This window comes from Benincasa hispida, chromosome 5 (genome assembly GCF_009727055.1).
Source record: "Benincasa hispida cultivar B227 chromosome 5, ASM972705v1, whole genome shotgun sequence".
NCBI lineage: Eukaryota > Viridiplantae > Streptophyta > Magnoliopsida > Cucurbitales > Cucurbitaceae > Benincasa > Benincasa hispida.
This window is the reverse complement of record NC_052353.1, coordinates 6,181,778-6,202,288: the sequence shown is the minus strand read 5'-3', so window position 1 is coordinate 6,202,288 and position 20,511 is coordinate 6,181,778. Positions and strand designations below refer to the sequence as shown.

Below are 20,511 nucleotides of genomic sequence, written 5' to 3'. Positions count from 1 at the left end.
ATACATAGGTAAAGTAGTGTTTATAAGTTTAACTGTCAAAAAAAATAAATCAAATAGTTATCAAACTGAGTCTAAGTAATAACCCTAAATCGATGAGAAGATTTCGATAAGTAATAGGGAGGTGATGATGAAATATTCCAAAAAATAATAATAATTAATTTTGTATTATTACAATTGAATGATATTATGCTAGTCAAAGAGTACAGCATACATCTATTCTAAAATGTAAGGAGATGTTTGGGAAGTTGAGTTGAGTTATGAAATTTGAAGTTAATATGTTGAAGTTAGAATGTTGAGTTGAGTGCAAAGTTGTGAATGTGAAATTCATCGATAAATGTGCAAGGAAAAAAATGAAAAATAAAGTTTTTCGATACTGGACAAACTTTAATAATAAAACACAATTGAAGTTAGTTATTTAAAACTGATTAATGAATTCAAAAGGCCAAACAACCCCTTAAATATTTAATTTTGCACACAAAACAAAAATAATATAATAAAGAGTCATTTTGAATACAAATCAAGTTATCAAGATATTGTACTACCAACTTAAAGGTTGAATTCCCACACTTGTATGTATTGAAATAACAAAAATGAAATGGTAATATGAAGTTTACGAGCTAGTATTTTAAATGCATGTTTGTGAATGATTTTAAAATTGTCAAAATCACTTTTGTCATATTCAAAATCACTTTGGACAAAAGTAATTTTAACCATTTATAAAATCACTATCAAACATGTCCTAAATAATGAAAAATTTGTAATTAAATTCCTTCTCTTAGACCAACTAGCCTATTTGGCTTTTCAAATTACTTTGAGTCGACTCTCTCACTTGACAACCAAGATAGAAAGATTGTCAAATATAGTTTTGTAATGACATTTTTTTTAGAGGAATTGAACATCTGATGTCGAAATTGATAATACCAAAATTTTATTGGAAGTTCTCATTTGGGCTAATCTTGTAATATAATTTGGTTGTACAAACTCCAAATCCCAAAATCCCATTTTCATAAAAAGAAGAAATAAAAGAAAATCCCAAAAACCCTCCATATGAAAATTTTCTCTACATAGTGGTGTGTGCATTTATAGGAACCCTATACAACACCCGAGGCCAGATTTAAAAAGAAAAAGGCCAATGGTCAACCAAACATGCTTTTTGAAAGCTGAGTAACCCTCCCATTTCAAACCCTAAAATAATATGATATTTGACAAACATTTTATATCAGGAAAAATTAATTTTGTGTTACTAACTTATATTATACGTTTTATTTTTTTTTTAATTGTTATATAAAATTAGATTTGTACTGTAATCATAAGTTTAGTCTACAAACTAATGCATAATTCCTAAAAGTTAGGATTTTGAGATTAATAAAACCTAGGAATTTCTCCCATAATAATAATTCTGTCAAATTAAATTACAAGTTAAATTTTGTCAAATTTTGTATATTTTTTGTTTCTAAATTTTAAAATATGTTGAATAAGTCCATAAACTTCAAATTTTACGTTTAATAGATACCTGAACTTTAAAAATGTTCAATAAATTCTTCAACTTTCAACCTTTTGTCCAATATAGATAGACATTTGAAGTATTCAAATATTTTTTTAAAAAAATAATTGATTTAATATAAATAAAAACATTTTTTTTTACTCTAATGAGACCCTAAACTTTTACTTTTGTAGAGAATATATCTGTGAATTTTTGAAAAATGTGTAATAGAGTATAAACTTATTGAACACAAAATTAAAAATCCAATGATGTATTAATAAAAGTTGAAAGTTTAGAACTGATTAGGTACGTTTTAAAGTTCAGTGACCAAATTTTTTTAAAAAATAGTTCAACAGTTTAGGACTAAACTTATAATTTGAAAATTTTAAACCCTGTTTAGTAACTATTTTTTTTTTTTTAAATTAAGCCAATGGGCATTATATTCAATTCCAAATTTTTTCCTTTGTTATCTACTTTTCACCAATAGTTTAAAAACTCAAGCCAAATTTTGAGAACACAAAAAAGTAACTTTCAAAAAATTGTTTCTATTTTTAGAATTTGATTAAGAATTCAACCATTATGTTTAAGAAAGATGCAATTCATGGTAAGAAACGTGGATGATATAGGCTTAATTTTCAAAAATAGAAACAAAAAACGAAGGCTCTATTTGATAACCATTTTGTTTTAAAAAATTAAGCCTATGGACACAACTTCCACCTCTAAGTTTCTTTTTTTGTTATCTACTTTTCACCAATGGTTTAGAAAATCAAGCCAAATTTTAAGAACTAAAAAAATAGCTTTCAAAAAGTTGTTTTTGTTTTTAGATTTGGTTAAGAATTCAATCATTGTATTTAAGAAAGATGAAAAATCATTATAAGAAATGTAGATGAAATAGGTTTAATTTTAAAAATAAAAACCAAAAATCAAATAATTATCAAATGGAACATGAATAATAACCGGATAGGACGTTAGGGATTTAACTAAAAATATATGAAAATGGAGAGAGGAAAATAAAATTTAATATAGGAATAAGTGGATAATCTTGTAAGTTCCAATCACATTGGAGGATAAGTATAACCAAGTAGAGGGTGAGGGGCAATTTAGTAATTTGAGGCGATAAAATTGCGAAAACATTGGCACTTGGCTGGTTTGATTGGGTGGCCTGATTGCCTAATGGTATGAGTTGTTAATTGCTTTTCTGACCCCACGCTAATTGTTTCCGTGTGCTCACTCATACCATTTCCTAGCATGCTTTTCCCCGGTCCCACGTAACACCAAATTTCCCATTTTGTCCCTCATTCAAAATTTTCACCTCCTTTTTATTTGCTCTAATTAATTATTTATTTTTAGATTAAAAAAAATAAAAATAAAAAACTATTTACACAAAATAGCAAATTTTCAATCTTCTTTGATAGATCGATAGAAGTCTAGCTGTATCTATTAGTGATAGAAACTAATAGAAATCTATTATTGATAGATATTGATAGAAGTTGTCTATCGATTTTTTTTCTATTCCGATAAATAATTTGACTTTTTTTTATCTGTAAAAATTTTTCATTATTTTTCATTATTATGTTTATGTATTAACTCTTCGATAAGCTTGCCTAACCTCTCAAAGGTGGGTTTGGTTGGATAACTTGTACTCAATTAACTTTGAATAAAAATATTACATTGAAAATAAAGTCTATGATTTGTATTAGCTTGACATTTAAGAGAGGTGGTTAAAGAATTGAGAGTTTTTGCCCATGATTCAAAGAAAGAATAATAGAAAATCAATTAAATCCTTAAAAAAAAAACTCAAAAAAATTATTTAAAAAAATCTTGAGATTATCTAAATATTAATTTAGTAAAATTTGACTGTAATTTATAAAAGAGAATTAGGTGCAACATCCATCCTCACAAAATACGGAGGAAACTCATTGAATAAAGAAAAAAAAATAACAGAACAAAGATCCCTAACAATCACTAAAATCTCGTCCATATTGTTAAGTTAAATATGCGAAAAGGGGGCTAGAAGCATTAGAATCTGAACAGAGGTAAAAACATAAATTACTATGGTAAAAAAAAAATGTTACAAATATAAGAATAAAATATTTGTGACAAATAATTGAAATAGGAGTAATTGGATTGAAATGATTTGTGTGTAGGGAACGAGGAAGGGGTGAAGAGTGGGTCCCACATCCCACAGTTACATGGAATGAGGACCCCAACATTCCATCAACAATCCGTTCGTACCAAAGACAACGGTACGAGCGCAACATACCAACATTACTCTCCCATTCATTTATTCTAAATCGCGCACCACATTGACACATTTGTGGCTTTCGATAAATTTTGGGCAATTTTTGTAATAGACAAAATGTGAATTTTGACCTTCGATTTGTTTCATGGTATCTATTTGGACACTAAATTCCGTTTTTTTTTTTTAACTCTAAACTTATATAAATATTGCAAATTTAACCTTTTAACTCAATTTTTCCTAGCTCACTTACAAATAGAAAAAAAATAATAATGACATTTTGATAAACTCGTTAATTTCAATGAGAATACAAATTAATCATTGAATAATATATTCAAAATCAATAAAAATGATGTTGGGAGCAAAGAGTGAAGTTATTTAGTCTTGATTAATCATGAGCACACTTTTTATTTTTAGAAGAAAAATATCAAAGCATCACACAGTTAACAAGGCCAAATCAGCCTCAATCAAACAGTAGAGCTAATTAGGAAAATCATTCTACCAAGAGTGAGAATCATCCTCTTCAGCAGCCTATCGAGCTATACCATTAGCCATCAGGTTCTAAATACGTCGATATGTCGAAATTGGATTACCCACTATGCTTTCATGAATAGAATATCTTTTGCCACAAATTTCACCATGGATAACGTCTTTTCCTCTCTTATCAACAATCGTATTGTTGTCACATTATCCAACTCCACCACCAGAGGCAACTGCACTGCCAAACTTGGTGTTTGCAACCCAACAGTAAACAGTCAAACCTCTGCAAACAAACACATCAAATAGGCTTCCCCCCACCACAATTATCACACCATTATGATCCTGAAAAATCCAACTGATACCACCCTTACACTCCAATGCGTCCCAAGCAACATCACAAAGACAAGGCAAGCCACTGATCAAGGGCACCTCTGCCATCCTGTTCGTTGTCAATTATCATACCACCTATCATCATTTTTTTTGGCCTGCGAGCACACCTGTCTCCAAAAACTCCACAAATAACCCCCAAACCGAGGCAATTAGAGTCGTCAATGAACCATCATCTCCATTTACGAGTTTCCTAGATGGGCACAGCAACTCTGATCTACAATGCTCTCAAACTCATTCGAAGTGATATAACACCAATGAGGTATTCCTACCACATAAAAACAAAAACAGCATCAGTTGGTAAAAAATGATGCCAAATGTCCTTAATCACATGACATTTCCAAAATAGGTGCATTGTCATCTCCGATTCATCGTGACACAAAGGACACCCATTATCGACATTGATACTCTTGAAAGTCAAATTCTTCCTCATTGGAATAATGTTGTTTAGGATTTTCCAACAATAAATCTTCACTTTGTGAGGCAACTGACACTACCATAAACTTTTCCACAAAGTCACACCAATTCTATACTAGAAGACGATCCTAAACTCGTTGAATCCAATATGAGCCCCAATTTATACACACTTTGAATTGTGAAAATCTCTACTTAAGGGCTCAATACACCTCATTATCCCTCCACAAAGAATCAATGGGAATGTCGATAAAAAAAAACCCCTAACCCAAGACAACAAGGAGGCCACAAACGCATCTCTAAAAGACTCGTGCAGCAACAAAAGTTTACTCCTACCTACACCTGGAACCCAAATATCATCCTAGATATTAATAGAATGACCATTACCCACCTGGCACCTAAACCCCTTACTGAAAAAGCTCTCAACCACACAAAATGGTTTGCCATGTATGAATTCAATTCGAACTTAATGAAGCTAACATGAATGATCCAGTCTGAAGGTGTTGCCCTCTCAACATTCACCCAAGAAGATTCTCAAGGTTTCTCACGAACCTCCAACATTGTTTAGCTAGCAAAGTCTTATAAAGACCGACTTTTTTTTTTCTTAATAAGTCATAAAATTGATGTTTTTTAGTTATGAGATCCAATTTTTTTTTTTTTTATCCAAACATGTCCAAAATTACAACAAAAAAAAAAGCCATATTATTGTTTTTCTCTTAAAAAAAATTATAAATTTATCAATTTCACATATTTTATAATTTATTAAACCCATAAGAAGGGACTTTTTAAACGACATTTGAAGTAAATCTTACTAATAATTGAAATAATTTTAATTTTTAATGTTAAAATTGTAATACCAATATAAATTTAGAGTCAAAATGGATGAAATCGAAAATAGAGTTGAACTTAAAAGTCAAAATCGATCTCTTTCCTATCTAATATAATACAATACAACCAGAGAACAATGACCAGATTAGAAAAGAAACAGAAATTCGAATGAAACGACAGCGTTTTAACAAGCCTTGTCAAACTTGAGAAATTCCATTCAATTCCAGCAGTTAAAAAAAGAAAAAAGAAAATGATTTTTGTCTAAAAAATTTCGAATAAAAATAATTAATTTGTAACAATATTTTCCCTTTTAACGAAAAACAGTGGCTGCAATCTTTTCTGGAGTCCCAACGGAAAGAACGTGAGAAAGGAAGACAAAAAGAAGACAACTTTCCTTTTAACCAAAACGCAAAAAAAAAAAAAAAAGAAAAAAAAGAAAAAAAAGAAAAAGAGAAAAAAAGAAAAAATGTTAAACTCCAATTTGTTCTTCCTTTTCTCTTCTTTCAATTTCATCTTCTTCACGATTCCAGAGTTCTTCTTGTAATCTCCACCATTATCTTCCACATCTATGAAGGACTTGGATGGATCCTGTTCTTCGTTTCTTCAACCACCTTCTTCTGGAAGTGAGATCTTACGTTATCTCTGGTCAGTTTTTTGGCCCTAATTTTCTTCTGTGATTCCCTACAATTTTTTATTCTTCGGATCCTAAATTGCTCGGATTTTAATCCTGGAACAGAACTGGTTTTGATTTTGATTCATTGAGTTATTTCGATTTTGCGTTTTTGTCCCCCTTTTTCTTTAAGAGATTTTGAGCTGCTTTTCCGTTGTTTGAGAATCTGTGTTGAATGCTTGGGGATGGAATTTTCCGACCGGATTAGGTTTTTGCGATCTGACGATTTTGTTTTTCTGTTTGTAATCTATATGTTTCAGTGTTCTCTCTTTTTGGTATTTGTTAGGTTAGTTCGGTTGGGGAAAGATAGCAATCTGGCATTTTTAGAGATCTGGAAGTCGTGTTGATCTCTTGTGCGCGATGAGGACTTTCTTCCCTTCCGAGTCCTGTAAAGAAACGCAGCTCAATGCTTTCTATCCACAGGCTTGGCTTCAGGTTGAAAGAGGGAAACTTTCCAAACTCTCGTTACAGTCCTCTTCTTCTTCGATGTAAGATGCGTTTTTGTTTTCTTCCATTGATGTTTTGTAGTATAGTATTTATTAATTCCTTAGGGTTGATTAAATTGTTGTAGAGAATCTCTTATCAAGGTCCCCGAGCCACCAATTCTGCCGTACTTCAAACCTGTTGATTACGTACAAGTATTAGCTCAAATTCATGAAGAACTTGAGTCATGTCCTGCCCATGAGAGATCGAATCTCTATTTGCTTCAGTTTCAGGTCTTTAGGGGGCTTGGCGAGGTTAAACTTATGCGAAGAAGTCTTCGCTCTGCTTGGCAGAAAGCTAGCATTGTTCACGAAAAGCTTATATTTGGAGCATGGTTAAAATATGAGAAGCAGGGGGAAGAGATTATTACCGACTTACTTGCAACCTGTGAAAAATGCGCACAAGAGTATGGACCTGTTGATATTGCTACCCAATTCCCTGTAGATAATGGGGTAGATGCTGGAAATCCCTATGACACTTGTGCAGCTGATGGGAACCCACTATCGAAACATGTCACGTTTAGTATTAATGATGAGGACATCGTTTGTGATAGGCAGAAAATTTCAGGTCTCTCAGCTCCTTTTCATGCTATGCTTAATGGGTGCTTCACTGAATCAAACCGTGAGGTAATTGATCTGTCTGAAAACAATCTTTCCCCTTCGGGTATGAGGGCTATAAGGGAGTTCAGCAATACAGGGAATTTGGGTGAAGTTTCTCCAGACCTTTTGTTGGAAATATTGATTTTTGCAAATAAATTTTGTTGTGAAATTCTCAAAGATGCATGTGATAGAAAACTAGCATCTCTTGCATCCACTAGAGAAGATGCTGTGGAGCTCATGGACTATGCCCTTGAAGAAAGTTGCCATATTCTTGCTGCATCATGTCTGCAAACTTTTCTAAATGACCTTCCTGATTGCTTGAGCGATCATCGTGTGGTGGAAATATTTATGCATGCTAATAGACAACAAAGGTCAATTATGGTGGGTCATGCCTCATTTTCCCTTTATTGTTTATTAAGTGAAGTTTTCATAAACCTTGATCCTCGATCAGATAACACTGCTTGTTTCCTAGAAAGGTTGGTGGAATTTGCCGAAACTGATAGGCAGAGACTCTTTGCCTGTCATCAATTGGGATGCGTGAGGCTCTTGAGGAAAGAGTATGATGAAGCCAAACGTTTATTTGAGGCTGCTTTTAATGCAGGCCATATTTATTCTGTCGTTGGGTTGGCTCGGTTAAGTCACATAAATGGTAACAAGCAATGGTCCTATGACAAGCTGACCTCTGTTATCTCTACTGGTGTCCCACTTGGGTGGATGTATCAGGAGAGAGCATTATATTGTGATGCCAATAAAAAATTGGCAGATCTTGAGAAAGCAACTGGCTTGGATCCAACTCTGACTTATCCCTATATGTATCGAGCTGCTTCCTTAATGAGGAAACAAGATGTTCATGCAGCTCTTGCCGAAATCAACCGTATTCTTGGATTTAAACTTGCACTTGAATGTTTGGAACTCCGGTTTTGCTTCTACCTTGCTCTTGAAGATTATGAAGCAGCCATCTGTGACATTCAAGCCATTCTTACTCTCTCCCCTGATTATCGGATGTTTGAGGGGAAAGCAGCCGCATCTCAACTCCGAACTCTTGTGCGTGAGCATGTTAACAATTGGACAACGGCAGATTGTTGGATTCAGTTGTATGATAGATGGTCTTCAGTTGATGATATTGGGTCTCTGTCTGTAATCTACCAGATGCTTGAGTCTGATGCAGCAAAAGGTGTTCTGTACTTTAGGCAGTCCTTGCTTCTTCTACGGTATGCTATTAACCTCAGCTTGTGACTTTTTTTATTTTAGTTATTTTGGTTTGGTGGTCAGCGATGATTGGCTGGATGCAACTTTCTGTAAGCAATTGTTAGAATAGAAGGCCTAAACTTTTCCTGATGGGTCAATAAGTCATCTTTTTGTGTCTAGGCTTTAGATGACTTCTTTTCTTTATTTATTATTATTCTTGTTTCTATAATTATTTATTTATTTATTTTATTTGGACACGAAGTTATAGATGGTTTTTTGGCACTGTTTACTTAAATTAAATTTTGGTAGATTATTGGATATGTGCTAGGTTTTTTTAGATATGATAAATCAGTAACATCGAACATGTAAACTTCATTGTAAAATCTATGCATGCTGAATGCATAACCAGCGACAAGACAGGTATGCTCTGGATTCAGGCTGTTGATTTCTAACTTAGACATGCTGCTCTTTTCAAAGTAACGTGAAGAATATGCTTTCTCGCACATTCAACATTTGATCAGCTTTGATTAAAGGCCTTACATCATAACTGGTAGAGAGTGAGAACGTTATTTATGCTGGAAATATCATGCTGAGACGAGAGATCTGGATCTACACTATATGAATATGAGATTTAGCTACTTCTAATTGCTTAAATTCTTTAGTTTGTCTTCATAGCATTTCCTATATATTTGAACTGAATAAATATAAAAGAATTAATAATATAGTCCCTTATTTTGAAACTTTGCCATGTCATTGCATATCCCTTCCTGCTCTGGCTCTCACTCAGTTCTGTGCAATACACATTTGTGAAGTGGGAAAGCTAATCTTTTCCAAGTGTCAGTTTCTTTTTCAAGTGTGTTGAAGATTTCTTTCGTTGACTTATCAGGTTGAACTGTCCAGAAGCTGCCATGCGGAGTTTGCAATTAGCTCGTCAACATGCATCCAGCGAACATGAGAGGCTAGTTTATGAGGGCTGGATCTTGTATGATACAGGCCACTGCGAGGAAGGGCTCCAAAAGGCTGAGGAATCAATTAAAATTAAGAGATCCTTTGAAGCTTTCTTCTTGAAGGCCTATGCACTGGCTGACTCAAGCCAAGATCCGTCTTGTTCTTCCACAGTTATTTCCCTCCTAGAAGATGCTTTGAAGTGCCCTTCGGATAGGTTGCGCAAAGGTCAGGTATGGTTTTCTCAAGCACCTACATGTTCAGAATGGAATTCCACCATGTGGTATTGATCGTTGATTGAATATCTTTCAATATTACTCAAGATGAATCTATTACTTGTCTTATTAAATTAACTAGATATCCTTTAAAATCTTGACATCTTTGTGAGAGAGAGAGAGAGAGCTCTACTCTAATTATTTACAGTTTGATACCTTGTAATTACCCCTAACCATCATTGCTAATTGGAGACCTTTCTCTAGAACTGTAGTCTTTTAAGTTCTTGTCTCTTTAAATTTTTAGCTTTATAAGTTCTTGCCTCTTATTGTACGTTAGTTGCCAACCAGTAGTACAAGCAGTATATGGAGTATTAGCATGAAAGTTTACTATTTAATATTTAGTATTTAATATTCATTGTGATTAGGCCAGTTTGTCAACTAGTTGTGGCTTGTATTGAAAATTTGCCTTTTTAAGTCGTGGAACTGGCATTGCTTTTCCAGGCACTGAACAATCTTGGAAGTGTTTATGTTGACTGTGGGAAGCTGGACCTGGCTGCTGATTGCTACATTAATGCCCTCAAAATCCGTCACACTCGAGCGCATCAAGGGCTTGCTCGGGTTCATTATCTCAGAAATGATAAGGCTGCTGCATATGAGGAGATGACCAAACTAATTGAAAAAGCACGGAATAATGCATCTGCATACGAGAAGAGGTCTGAGTATGGTGACCGTGACTTGACCAAAGCCGATCTAGATATGGTCACTCAATTGGACCCTCTTCGGGTGTACCCATACAGATACCGTGCCGCAGGTTGTTATATCCTTCATTTTTTACTTTCGATTTATTCTGGAATTAGGAGATCATTTTTTGCCTTATATTTCAAGCCATATTAAGCACAAATTATTTGTTGTGAGAATGATGCCTAACAACAATATGAATTATAAATTACTGTCTTTAGCCAATCTAATCACTTCAGGGTATTTAGCTAGCCTTGATGATAGTAATTACTTGAGGAACTGTTGGCCCACATTAGAAGTTGACACAATAAAGCATAAATGTGGAACGAGGACATAGGGCCATGTGATTGATAATCATTATCCATTTTGACCTTTTAGATGGATTATATTAGAGACCCGTTGCCTTTTTGGTCTGAATGAGCCAATAATTTTAAGTTAAATTTCTTCCGTTTTGATTTGCAAATGTTGGAAATGTATAGTATTTGCTGTTCCTATTTGGCGATTGCCAAAGGATTTAGCTTGTTTGCCTATATGCCCCTATAAAAAACAAAGTAGCTTCCTGTTTGTAAGCTAAATTGACTTTTTTCTGTGGGAGCAGTGTTGATGGATAGCCACAAGGTCGATGAAGCGATTGCCGAACTATCAAGGGCGATAGCATTCAAAGCAGACCTTCACCTTCTACACCTTCGAGCGGCATTCCATGAGCATACTAATGATGTTTTGGGTGCTCTACGGGATTGTCGAGCTGCTCTTTCGGTTGACCCAAACCATCAAGAAATGCTGGAGCTTCATAGCCGGGTAAACAGCCATGAACCATGAATGTAGAATGGGTGATAAAAACAAATGTCAAGTTGCAATGTCATCAGCACAATGTATACTAGAGCATGTGTATGTAACGACCATTTCATAGATTTTTTTCCCCATATTTCAGGTTTTGTAAGTTATAAATTTGTAAGGTTTTTGGTAATTATAATCAATTAATGTAAAATCATCTGTTTCCATTTCTGTGTTCTTGATGTATTCTGATGAATTAATGTAAAGCGGCTTAAAACAGTGGGGAAGAAATCAAATCATTTCCAACTATTAAGAAGAAAATGTGGGTTTATTTTTGCCGGTCCTTCCCAAGAACGATCTTTAACTTTTTCAGTTAGTAGAGCTTAATTATTGATAGATTATTAAGATGATAGAATTTGTATCAACAAAACTTGACTAGTATTGCATGTATTATTTTATAGCTCGGGCTTATAAAACATAAACAGATACGATTATACGATACGGATACGATTGAATATGGATACGTCTAAAGATACGTCATTTATATATATATATTTCTAAAAAATAAGGATATTAATACATTGAAGATATATTTTTTTTCTTAAAAAAATATAAATTTAGCATACAAGTTAATAATAATAGTACAAAATAGAATGTAAACACTAAAATACAATACAAAAAAAAGTAACATCTAAGATGTTAAAGTACAATAGTTAAAATCACAAGTTTATTACACAAGGATTGGCAAGAAAACTCCGAGAAATAAGCTTCAGCTTCGATCAAGACAGCATGTGTAATCCAACTGCTCTGTAGACCTGATCGAACATGGGACATGTCAAAGAAAGTACAAAAATATAAACAATATAACATTCGAAAGCACCCCTTCCGTCACATATCAAAACACTTTTTTAGAATGAAAAAAAAAAAAACTTTTTTTGATATTTGTGAGTGCGTGAGTCAATTTACATGTACAGAACAACTCACTTGACCATAAAAAAATAATAATAATAATAAATAAAATAAAATAAAAGAGAGAGACAAGAACTAAGACCTTGGAACCAGTGCAGGTAAATAGAGAGCAAAAAAACAGACCCACAACGGCCCTAGCTTGGTTGTGAGCAACAAAATATAGGTCATAGGATATTGCATATTGAGGCCACCTGCTCATTGTTTATTTGGCAACCAAAAATTGGTCATTCACTTGTACAAAGCCAAGTAAAAGAATTTTCTCAGTTTTTTTTCTCCACATTCAAAGTTCACAAATCCCAAACTCAGTCAAGTTCTTTTATTTATTTTTTCTTTTTAAGAACCCAAACTTTAATACATAAAAGGATATGCAAGGGCATACAAAAAAAAAAAAAAAAAAAAAAAAAAAAAAAAAAAAAAAAAAAAAAAACAGCACTTAAATCCTAATTGACAATTACAAAAGACCTCAAAAGACCACTGCTTCCGTTGGAAAGTATTATGTATTAAATCTAATATTTATCCCAAAGAACATTCAAGTCTGGAGATGCCCTCAACGCACCACAAAATCGTAAGCATACAAACATGTCAAAGAACTTCCCCCTTATCCTTGAAAGGAGGGAACAACACAAACTCCTGAAGCGACTGGTAATCCTTTCACGAACAGTGAGGTTTTTGGTTCAATAGTTTCAGGGAGTGATCTCATTTTATATTATCGTTCGTTACATAAATAAGCTATTAGTACAACATCAGCAGAGCATCTCGAACCTTGGTCTAGAAAACATCATCGGTATGGTTGATTACATTACTCAAAGAATCGTAAGCCTGGCAATAATTGGCGCTAGACAGGGCCTCTGAATAAGCTCCATCCAACTCGTATCAGGTACTCGTATTCAGAAGAATAAAAAAATGCATCAATCGAGCTTCTGATTGTCGGCAACAAAACCTGCATACATGTAAAAGAGAATTATACATATTGTAAGACAACATTCACTATTATATGAGACCATTGAAAAAGCGGGGTACCTTTGGTGGAAGAATAACTAATCTATGTAATAACATCTCTCAAACCGCAAACTCATCCTCCTTTAGGAGAAGGGTGGAAGTAAGGATGTTGCAAAGCATCGTCAACATTTAAACGGTCCTCCTACAGTTCACATGCATTTCAAAACATACTAGTTAACAGATTACTTCAGTGATCTGATAGGGAACCATGAAGCAAAAAGAAAAAACTATTTACTGAGAACACAATCTGGCCCAGAATTCTTTCAAACGAGCTATTTATCCCTCACCACACTACACCGATGACATTGATAGGGGAATACATATAGAAAAAGCCGGAGAAGTTTAGTACACAAATATAGAGGTTGAGCACTTCCTATTGATGACAACCCAATTTCTTTGGTTTGAAAATAAAATTCTGGATTTGTATAAGCATGTCTTATTAAATGCTTCTGGATAAGCCTAAGGATAAAAATGCCAAGGTCTTATACCAATACAATAGCTTTTCCACGTCAAAATTTTCAACATAAAAAACACCATCTGCATTTTTTCACAGGTAATTCAGAGACAAAGATTCTAAAAGTATAAACAACTTCCAGGAGAAGGTTTTCCCTCGATCCAATTTATACCACCACATGCAAGATCAATGTTTACAAGGCTATTGAGGCAATATTCTAACTTATAGCCATGAGACTTGTGCATTCTTTGAACATTAAGAGGCTTACGTCTTTATGAAAATGTAACAAGTCTTAAAAAGTCTCTACACCTCGTGTAATAACTAGAAGAATAATATTAATCTCCCCATTCTTCAAAAATATTAAAAGATTTAGTGACAATTCGAACATATATATATATATATATATATATATACTTTTATATGACTATTATCTTCAGTAATACTTGAGGCTTACAACTCATATAGCCTCGGGGATTACACCTCACCTCTTCAAGAGGAAAAGTCTCAAGGCACCTTTAGCCTTTTAAAACATTGTGCAAGATGGGTGATTCCAAAATCAAAATTCAATAAAGACAAAACCTTCATACTTCCAAACTGAAAACTCACTGGATTCCATTGTAGTAGATTGCGGACCAATCGTAGAGCCCAAACATTTGGAAACCTGATGCCAAAATAAAATTATGATGAGTACAAAATTAGTAGGAAATCTAGAATGATGAAAGAATCTGTCACATTCCCTTTGTTACATTATGCATGTTCCTTGATGGCTGAAAGCCTATAGAGAGTTGAAAAAGACAAATTCCCACATTGTCTCACAAAAACATATTTTTCGTTGAATCAATGAAAGAGGTTAATGCTCGAGATACAAAGAAACCAAAACCAAAACAAAAAGCGAGGATCTAAAGTGGATTCTCTAAGTTTAAGCTCTCTCCTTGTGTAAAAGTAACATACGCAGCTCATATAGAGGTTTAAACGTAGGGTTTAAGATCATGCTTCAGAGAGAGATATGGACCTAACAACAAGGGTCCACACATCTTTAGATCTCTCAAAAGCTTTAGAAACTCTATTCTTCTTCTCTAACCATATACATCATAGCATTGCACAAACCCCATAAGCGATAAAAATCAATCATTCTCATGACAAGGCAAAGGAGAAAGGAACTCCTCACCATCGAGCAAACTAAAAGCTGATTTCCTCAAAGAAGGCATCACAAATAGAACTACCCAAGAGAGAACTCCCAAAAAGTGGTCAAAGCCCTCAGTCAGCCAAAATTCATTCTTCTCAACATTTATCCCTGTTTTTCTTTTCATCTTTGTTTTGAATATCACTCCATTTTCACACAATACCTTCTAAGGAACATGTGCTAATCCCCCACAATAAAAGTAAATTGCATGCTCATACGATGCCCCATAACAAGTATGTATTAAGTTAAACTTTCAAATTGTCAAAGAACACAAAAAAACATAATAATAAGGGCGACTTTTGAAAATATAGATAATAAGATGCACATTGGTATCAGAAGCATTTTGAGTTATTTGTATAAGAATATGCATTACATCAGAATACCATGCAGAAAAGCAAAAGAAATAAAACTAAAATAAATAATAATCAACCGACCCTAGTTTAAGCGGATCTCTACGCTTTATTTGGTGAGCAAAAACTTCTTCAGAGCATTTCCAAGATGCTGGTGAACCTCCATGCTGGATTATAATGGTCGAAAATCTCATTAGTACCAGCCAAATGTCAAATCACAAATTGAAACATTGTGTACATCAAAGTGCAATGCGTAAAAATTTCAAATGTGTGCATATGCAACTGACATTAATATGAATGCATGGATATCTTATTTATTATTATTATTTTTTTAAAGTAGAAACATTTCATTGATGTGTGAATGCATGGATATCTTATCGATGTCAGTACATATCAAACTATTTGCACGGTAATCGGTATAAACCGTTCGTCTAAAGAGCAACTATGTAAAGCAAAGTGAAATGAGAGAAAACGCAAGTAGGTATGACTGTATGAGTGCATGTATACATTGCTTTTAAATGACTCAACTGTGACTCATCCGAAACAAACAAAAAATCAAAAGGACGAAACCTACTGTGTAAGCCTGTGAAGAGCGTACCCCACCTGCAAATAGGTTACGAAGCGACTACGTTTGAAGTATACTATTGGTTATTTTAGTTTCTCACCTTCCATACAAACTCCCATATTAAAGAGAATGTAAGAACATTAGAAATTACTGGAAATGTAAAGAAGCCAGAAAAAGCAGAGAAATAAGGTAAAAAAAAACACTTGAGAAAGAAAGACCACAGTTTCAAGAACTAATATAACAGCAACCACCGAAAACCTCCCAAAGTCATGAGTACCACAACTACTGAGGAACCCTCTCTACCACAGAAAATAACATTTACTCATACAGAAATAGAATGCTATATTTCTGTTCCAGACACCACCGAGCAGAATACCTTATCTCACACATTGCCAGTCTTTCTTACATTCACAACCACTAGACATTTTCAAATCCCTCCAACTATTATCTCAACTATTCGACTCATAGACTAACTAACGTGCACAATACTAGTTAACCCAAACGCATGAGACAACAAAGTTGTTTAAAAACTATGCAAACGATAAGAAAGAGAAAAAGGAACACATCAATACTAAATAGAAATTCAGCAAGAAAAGGTTGCACACATCAATACTAAATAGAAATTCAGTAAGAAAAGGTTGCACATAACTAACATGACCATTTTTTTTATAACTTCTTGAGGAAATCCCAGGAATTAAAATGCACAACTCCATAAACGACCTAAGCCTGCAACAAAAAAACTACATAAGTAAACAATTTGATGCATCCTTCAAACGGTTTCCACAAATATAAAAAATTAAGCCCCACAAATGTGTTAACTTCATTATAGCTTTCTTCAATTTAAAGAATAATTATAATCCAGTACAACCTATAGAACAAATCCTATTCAAGTAAGGTCATCATTTTTTTAATAACTAATTCAATTGGTTTCCACAAATATAAAAAATTAAGCCCCACAAATGAAGCAACTCTCTAGCGCTATTGGAAAAAGTCCTTTAATTTTTTCCTTTCAGATTTCCCAAAGAAAGGCACATAGGTGATATTGTGATAACAAGCTTGGGGCGTTGAATTGAGTTGTGTTTGGAGAATTTATTGAAAATCTAATTAACCCAAATTCAATTTGATGGAAACAGAATCAAATTTGAAATTTATCTAATTTATCTTTTGATTTAATTTGGACCAATTTGTGGATTATAAATTGGAAAGAAATTCCTAATTTGATAAGATTCCAAATAATGGTTAGCTTATTTAAAATAAACTTTCTATTTAAAACATAAAAACTTATTTTTCAATATTAATCTCCTCTTCTTTTTTTTTTTTTTTTTTTTTTTTTTTTTTTTTTTTGTAGGGTAGAGTTATTGAAAACATCAGTGGGAGGGAGGGAGAAGAAGATGGAGAGAGAAAAAGAGAAGAAGATAGAGTTCTTTGATAAATGTGCAAGTTTCAATTGTAAACATCGTTGAAGTTGGTAGAGATGAGTTATATAGCACTGGATTATGAAGTTGATGTAGTATGTTTAGGATAAATTAAGGTATCTTGGTCAAATATTTAATTGATTGATTAGGATTAGTCTCATGATTAGGATTAGAATTAGTCTCCATGATTGATTAGGATTAGGATTAGTTTCCTTGGTTTATTAGGATTAGGATTAGTTTCTTTGATTAATTAGGATTAGGATTAGTTTGTTTTCAAGTTCTCTATAATTATAGTTTCTTTTGATTAATTTGTTTGTAAAAATAAAGAAGGGAAAGAATGAGAAATCTAAGGGAAAAGGGAGGAAGAAGGAGAAATGGAGGGGGAAGAAAGGTTGCCGACGACAATTGCCAATTACTACAGGCAACCATGCATTTGTCAAAGACAATCACAACGGTCAGTTGTTGATGGTCACGACGCCGGCCGTCTCTACGGTTGGTCACGACGGTCAGTCGCCAATAGTCTAGACGTTCGATCGTTGATGGTTGAGCACCAATGGTCGATCATGAAAGTTGGCCAACGGTCATCAACGACCATTGATAAGAGGTGTGAGATTAAGGAAATTTTTTCTCAAACTCATGGAAAATATTAAAATCCTATTCCAAACTCATGGGTTTGATTTCTTAATCCCAGGAATTTTATTCCAATGGCCCAAACATGGGCTTGGCTTCAAAAGCCAAACCCCCCAATTCCAAACCCATGGGCCAAACACCACCTTAGGCTACATCAGAAGTATGTGGGTCAAACAATGAGTTGATTACTTTAACCAACCCAACTTAACTTAAGTTGGTGGAACAAACACCACCTTAATGTTCAAGTTAGCATTTGACAGTAATTATTTGTTAAAGTATCTACATAGTATTTAGGAGGGATGAATCGGAGCAACAAGGGGCTGAATCTCAATGGATCATAGCAACAAGGCCTTTCTGCAACTTACAGTACCTTGTCACGTATTTAAGTTGTTTGCAAAGGATTCTACTCGATGCTCAGTGGGAATTACGTTACAAGACAACCCCAGCAACTCATCCGTCACGAGGGCTTAACCAATAACACGTGCATTTGGGGGCCAGAAGGCTTCTACTGCTGGTCGGAAATTGAGCAAAGGGCGCATGTGTTGCTTCTAGCCCGGATTCTAACTTGAGGCATTCGGTCATAATCCAACGCACGGTAGCTTCGTGCCACTGGCTTTTCAACCAAGTGCGATGATCAATTGTGCGAATCAACGGTTCCTCTTGTAACTAGGTTTTTTTTTTCACAAAACATCATCCATTAATATCAATAAAACAGGGTAGAAAAATTCAGTAACCTTGTCACTCGAGAGACTGGGGATAGCTCATGAGAAATGAGAATTCAAATTCACTATGGCAACATGAGATTTCCATAAGCTAGTCATTTCTTCACAGTAAATACCGATTTAAAACCTGGTTTCATCATTTTGGTTACGACAAATAGTTATCCTTCCAATATACTCCATATTCCTGCTTGAGAAAAGCAACCATTCTTCTGCGGTTAAAAAGTTACCCAAATCTTCAACACAGCGTCAGAGATATTCCTTGTTCAAGTCATCAAAATAAAGATGTTCCATTGCTTTGTTTGCTGAAATACGCATTGAGGGTTCATACCTCAACATTTGTGAGAAAGCAGATCTAGCCCTTTATCATCCAAGTTGGGACAGCAGTTGAAAGGCTTTAAGGGTTCCACGGGGGATACTCATGCCAGTTCATTACTATTGCGGTTGAATTATTATTGTGACACTGTCATTAGTAGGGTACAACTAACCTGTCTCACGACGGTCTAAACCCAACTCACGTTCCCTAAAGGTGAGTGGACGATCCAACACTTGGTGAATTCTTCTTCACAATGATAGGAAGATCTAAATTTACCATAACTCATTAGCTTAAGTTTTTGGATTGATTGGTGTTTTATCGTAGTATTAGAGCAAGATGTCCCAAGTTTGAATTCATGTAAAAACATTACCTTCTCACTTGAGATTGAATTTCACTTGTTGAGCCTTCAACCAAATTTTAAACCCACAAGTGAGGAGGAGTGTTAAAGTATTGAAATTAGTCTTTTACTTCCGTTTATTGAGTCAAATTATATGGGTTGAATAATTGAACACAAACTTATCCACATTCGGATCAAACCTTTAAATCAATACTTTCATTTTTTAACTCAGTTATCTAAAACAAATTAATAACAATTAGATAATTCATTTGATTGTATTAAAATCTCAAATTGTGCATAAATAAATAAATAAACTTTCTAACTTTAGTCAAATCTCAATTTCATAATTTAAGGAAACAAATATTCCTTTAAGACTTCGGGAAAAGAAATAAAATTAAGTCGAATTTTAACGGTTCAGTAAAATAGAATGGGGAAAAAAGAGGGAAAAAAAAAAAAAAACCTTTCTTTCAGAATATCAGACTACTCAAACGCTACATAACTTGACATCTTGTACACAGTCTACATAAAGCCAGACTGCACAACCGTGCACCCCAAACATTCTCCAAACTACATATGCCCTTTTATTCATACTCTTTAATACTCCCCTCCCCCCGGGGCCCGGGGTAAGAACTAAGCTTTCATTCAGATAAAGCATGACTGTAACAACAGACAAAATGATCACATAATTTCATATTGAATAAACTTACTTGTATGCTAGCTGCTTTACGCCTTCATTCCAGCCTTGAAGATGCTGGTCCAAGAGAACGCGGGTTAAATCACTTACCTGAAAAACGTTGGGTGATCCTAAGATCAATTCTAGCATCACTACACCAACGCTCCACATATCATACCTGTTAACATGAAATGGGGATAAATTAACTTTTTTTCCCATCAAGAGCAATAAAGCACAACAAAAGATAAATCATCTAGACATACTAGCCACAAACCATATGAAGGAGCAACCAAAAGATAATCATAAGGACGCCAAAAAGTAAGAAGTAACGTAGAAATAGAAACGTAAAAGTATCACAAAAAGATTTTGGCCCTTTTGGGATTTATTTTAGAATCATTCAAGATGGTTACAAAAGACTTTAAACCCCTTTTCATGTTTAAAAAACAAAACAGACATCT

General features: G+C 34.0%; 2 protein-coding genes across 9 annotated transcripts in view; one reads left to right on the top strand and one right to left on the bottom strand.

Annotated features, from left to right (window-relative positions):
- The first annotated feature begins 6,164 nt into the window (after positions 1-6,164).
- LOC120077706 (ETO1-like protein 1) lies at positions 6,165-11,764 on the top strand. Of its 2 annotated transcripts, none has more exons than XM_039031670.1 (6): positions 6,165-6,476; positions 6,793-6,989; positions 7,073-8,794; positions 9,658-9,949; positions 10,433-10,742; positions 11,268-11,764. In XM_039031670.1, the coding sequence occupies exons 2-6, from the start codon at positions 6,862-6,864 to the stop codon at positions 11,486-11,488; spliced, it is 2,673 nt and encodes an 890-aa protein (XP_038887598.1). In that variant the 5' UTR covers positions 6,165-6,476; positions 6,793-6,861; the 3' UTR covers positions 11,489-11,764. The 2 variants fall into 2 exon arrangements, with proteins under 2 accessions (XP_038887598.1, XP_038887597.1); XM_039031669.1 differs by having other exon boundaries at positions 6,788-6,989.
- Positions 11,765-12,097: 333 nt separating this feature from the next.
- LOC120077725 (probable protein phosphatase 2C 51) overlaps positions 12,098-20,511 on the bottom strand; it is a 31,668-nt gene continuing 23,254 nt past the window's right edge. For 2 of the 7 annotated variants that reach the window (XM_039031688.1, XM_039031695.1), the window contains 6 exons: positions 20,088-20,231; positions 16,617-16,689; positions 15,483-15,565; positions 14,472-14,526; positions 13,433-13,553; positions 12,891-13,352 (listed from right to left, as the gene is read on the bottom strand). In XM_039031688.1, the coding sequence (XP_038887616.1) occupies positions 13,485-13,553; positions 14,472-14,526; positions 15,483-15,565; positions 16,617-16,689; positions 20,088-20,231 (424 nt within the window). In that variant the 3' untranslated portion in view covers positions 12,891-13,352; positions 13,433-13,484. Of the gene's footprint in view, positions 12,259-12,494; positions 12,604-12,890; positions 13,353-13,432; positions 13,554-14,471; positions 14,527-15,482; positions 15,566-15,972; positions 16,690-20,087; positions 20,232-20,511 lie in introns of those variants that run through there. The other 5 variants (XM_039031690.1, XM_039031689.1, XM_039031691.1 and 2 more) reach the window with 5 other exon arrangements.

Bases quoted from the DNA above. Each gene is read 5' to 3' on its own strand.
- LOC120077706 (XM_039031670.1), top strand. From the start codon at position 6,862: ATGAGGACTTTCTTCCCTTCCGAGTCCTGTAAAGAAACGCAGCTCAAT. The intron at 8,795-9,657 runs GTATGCTATTAA...TTGACTTATCAG, and splicing joins CAGTCCTTGCTTCTTCTACG to GTTGAACTGTCCAGAAGCTG. The intron at 10,743-11,267 runs GTTGTTATATCC...CTGTGGGAGCAG, and splicing joins ATACAGATACCGTGCCGCAG to TGTTGATGGATAGCCACAAG.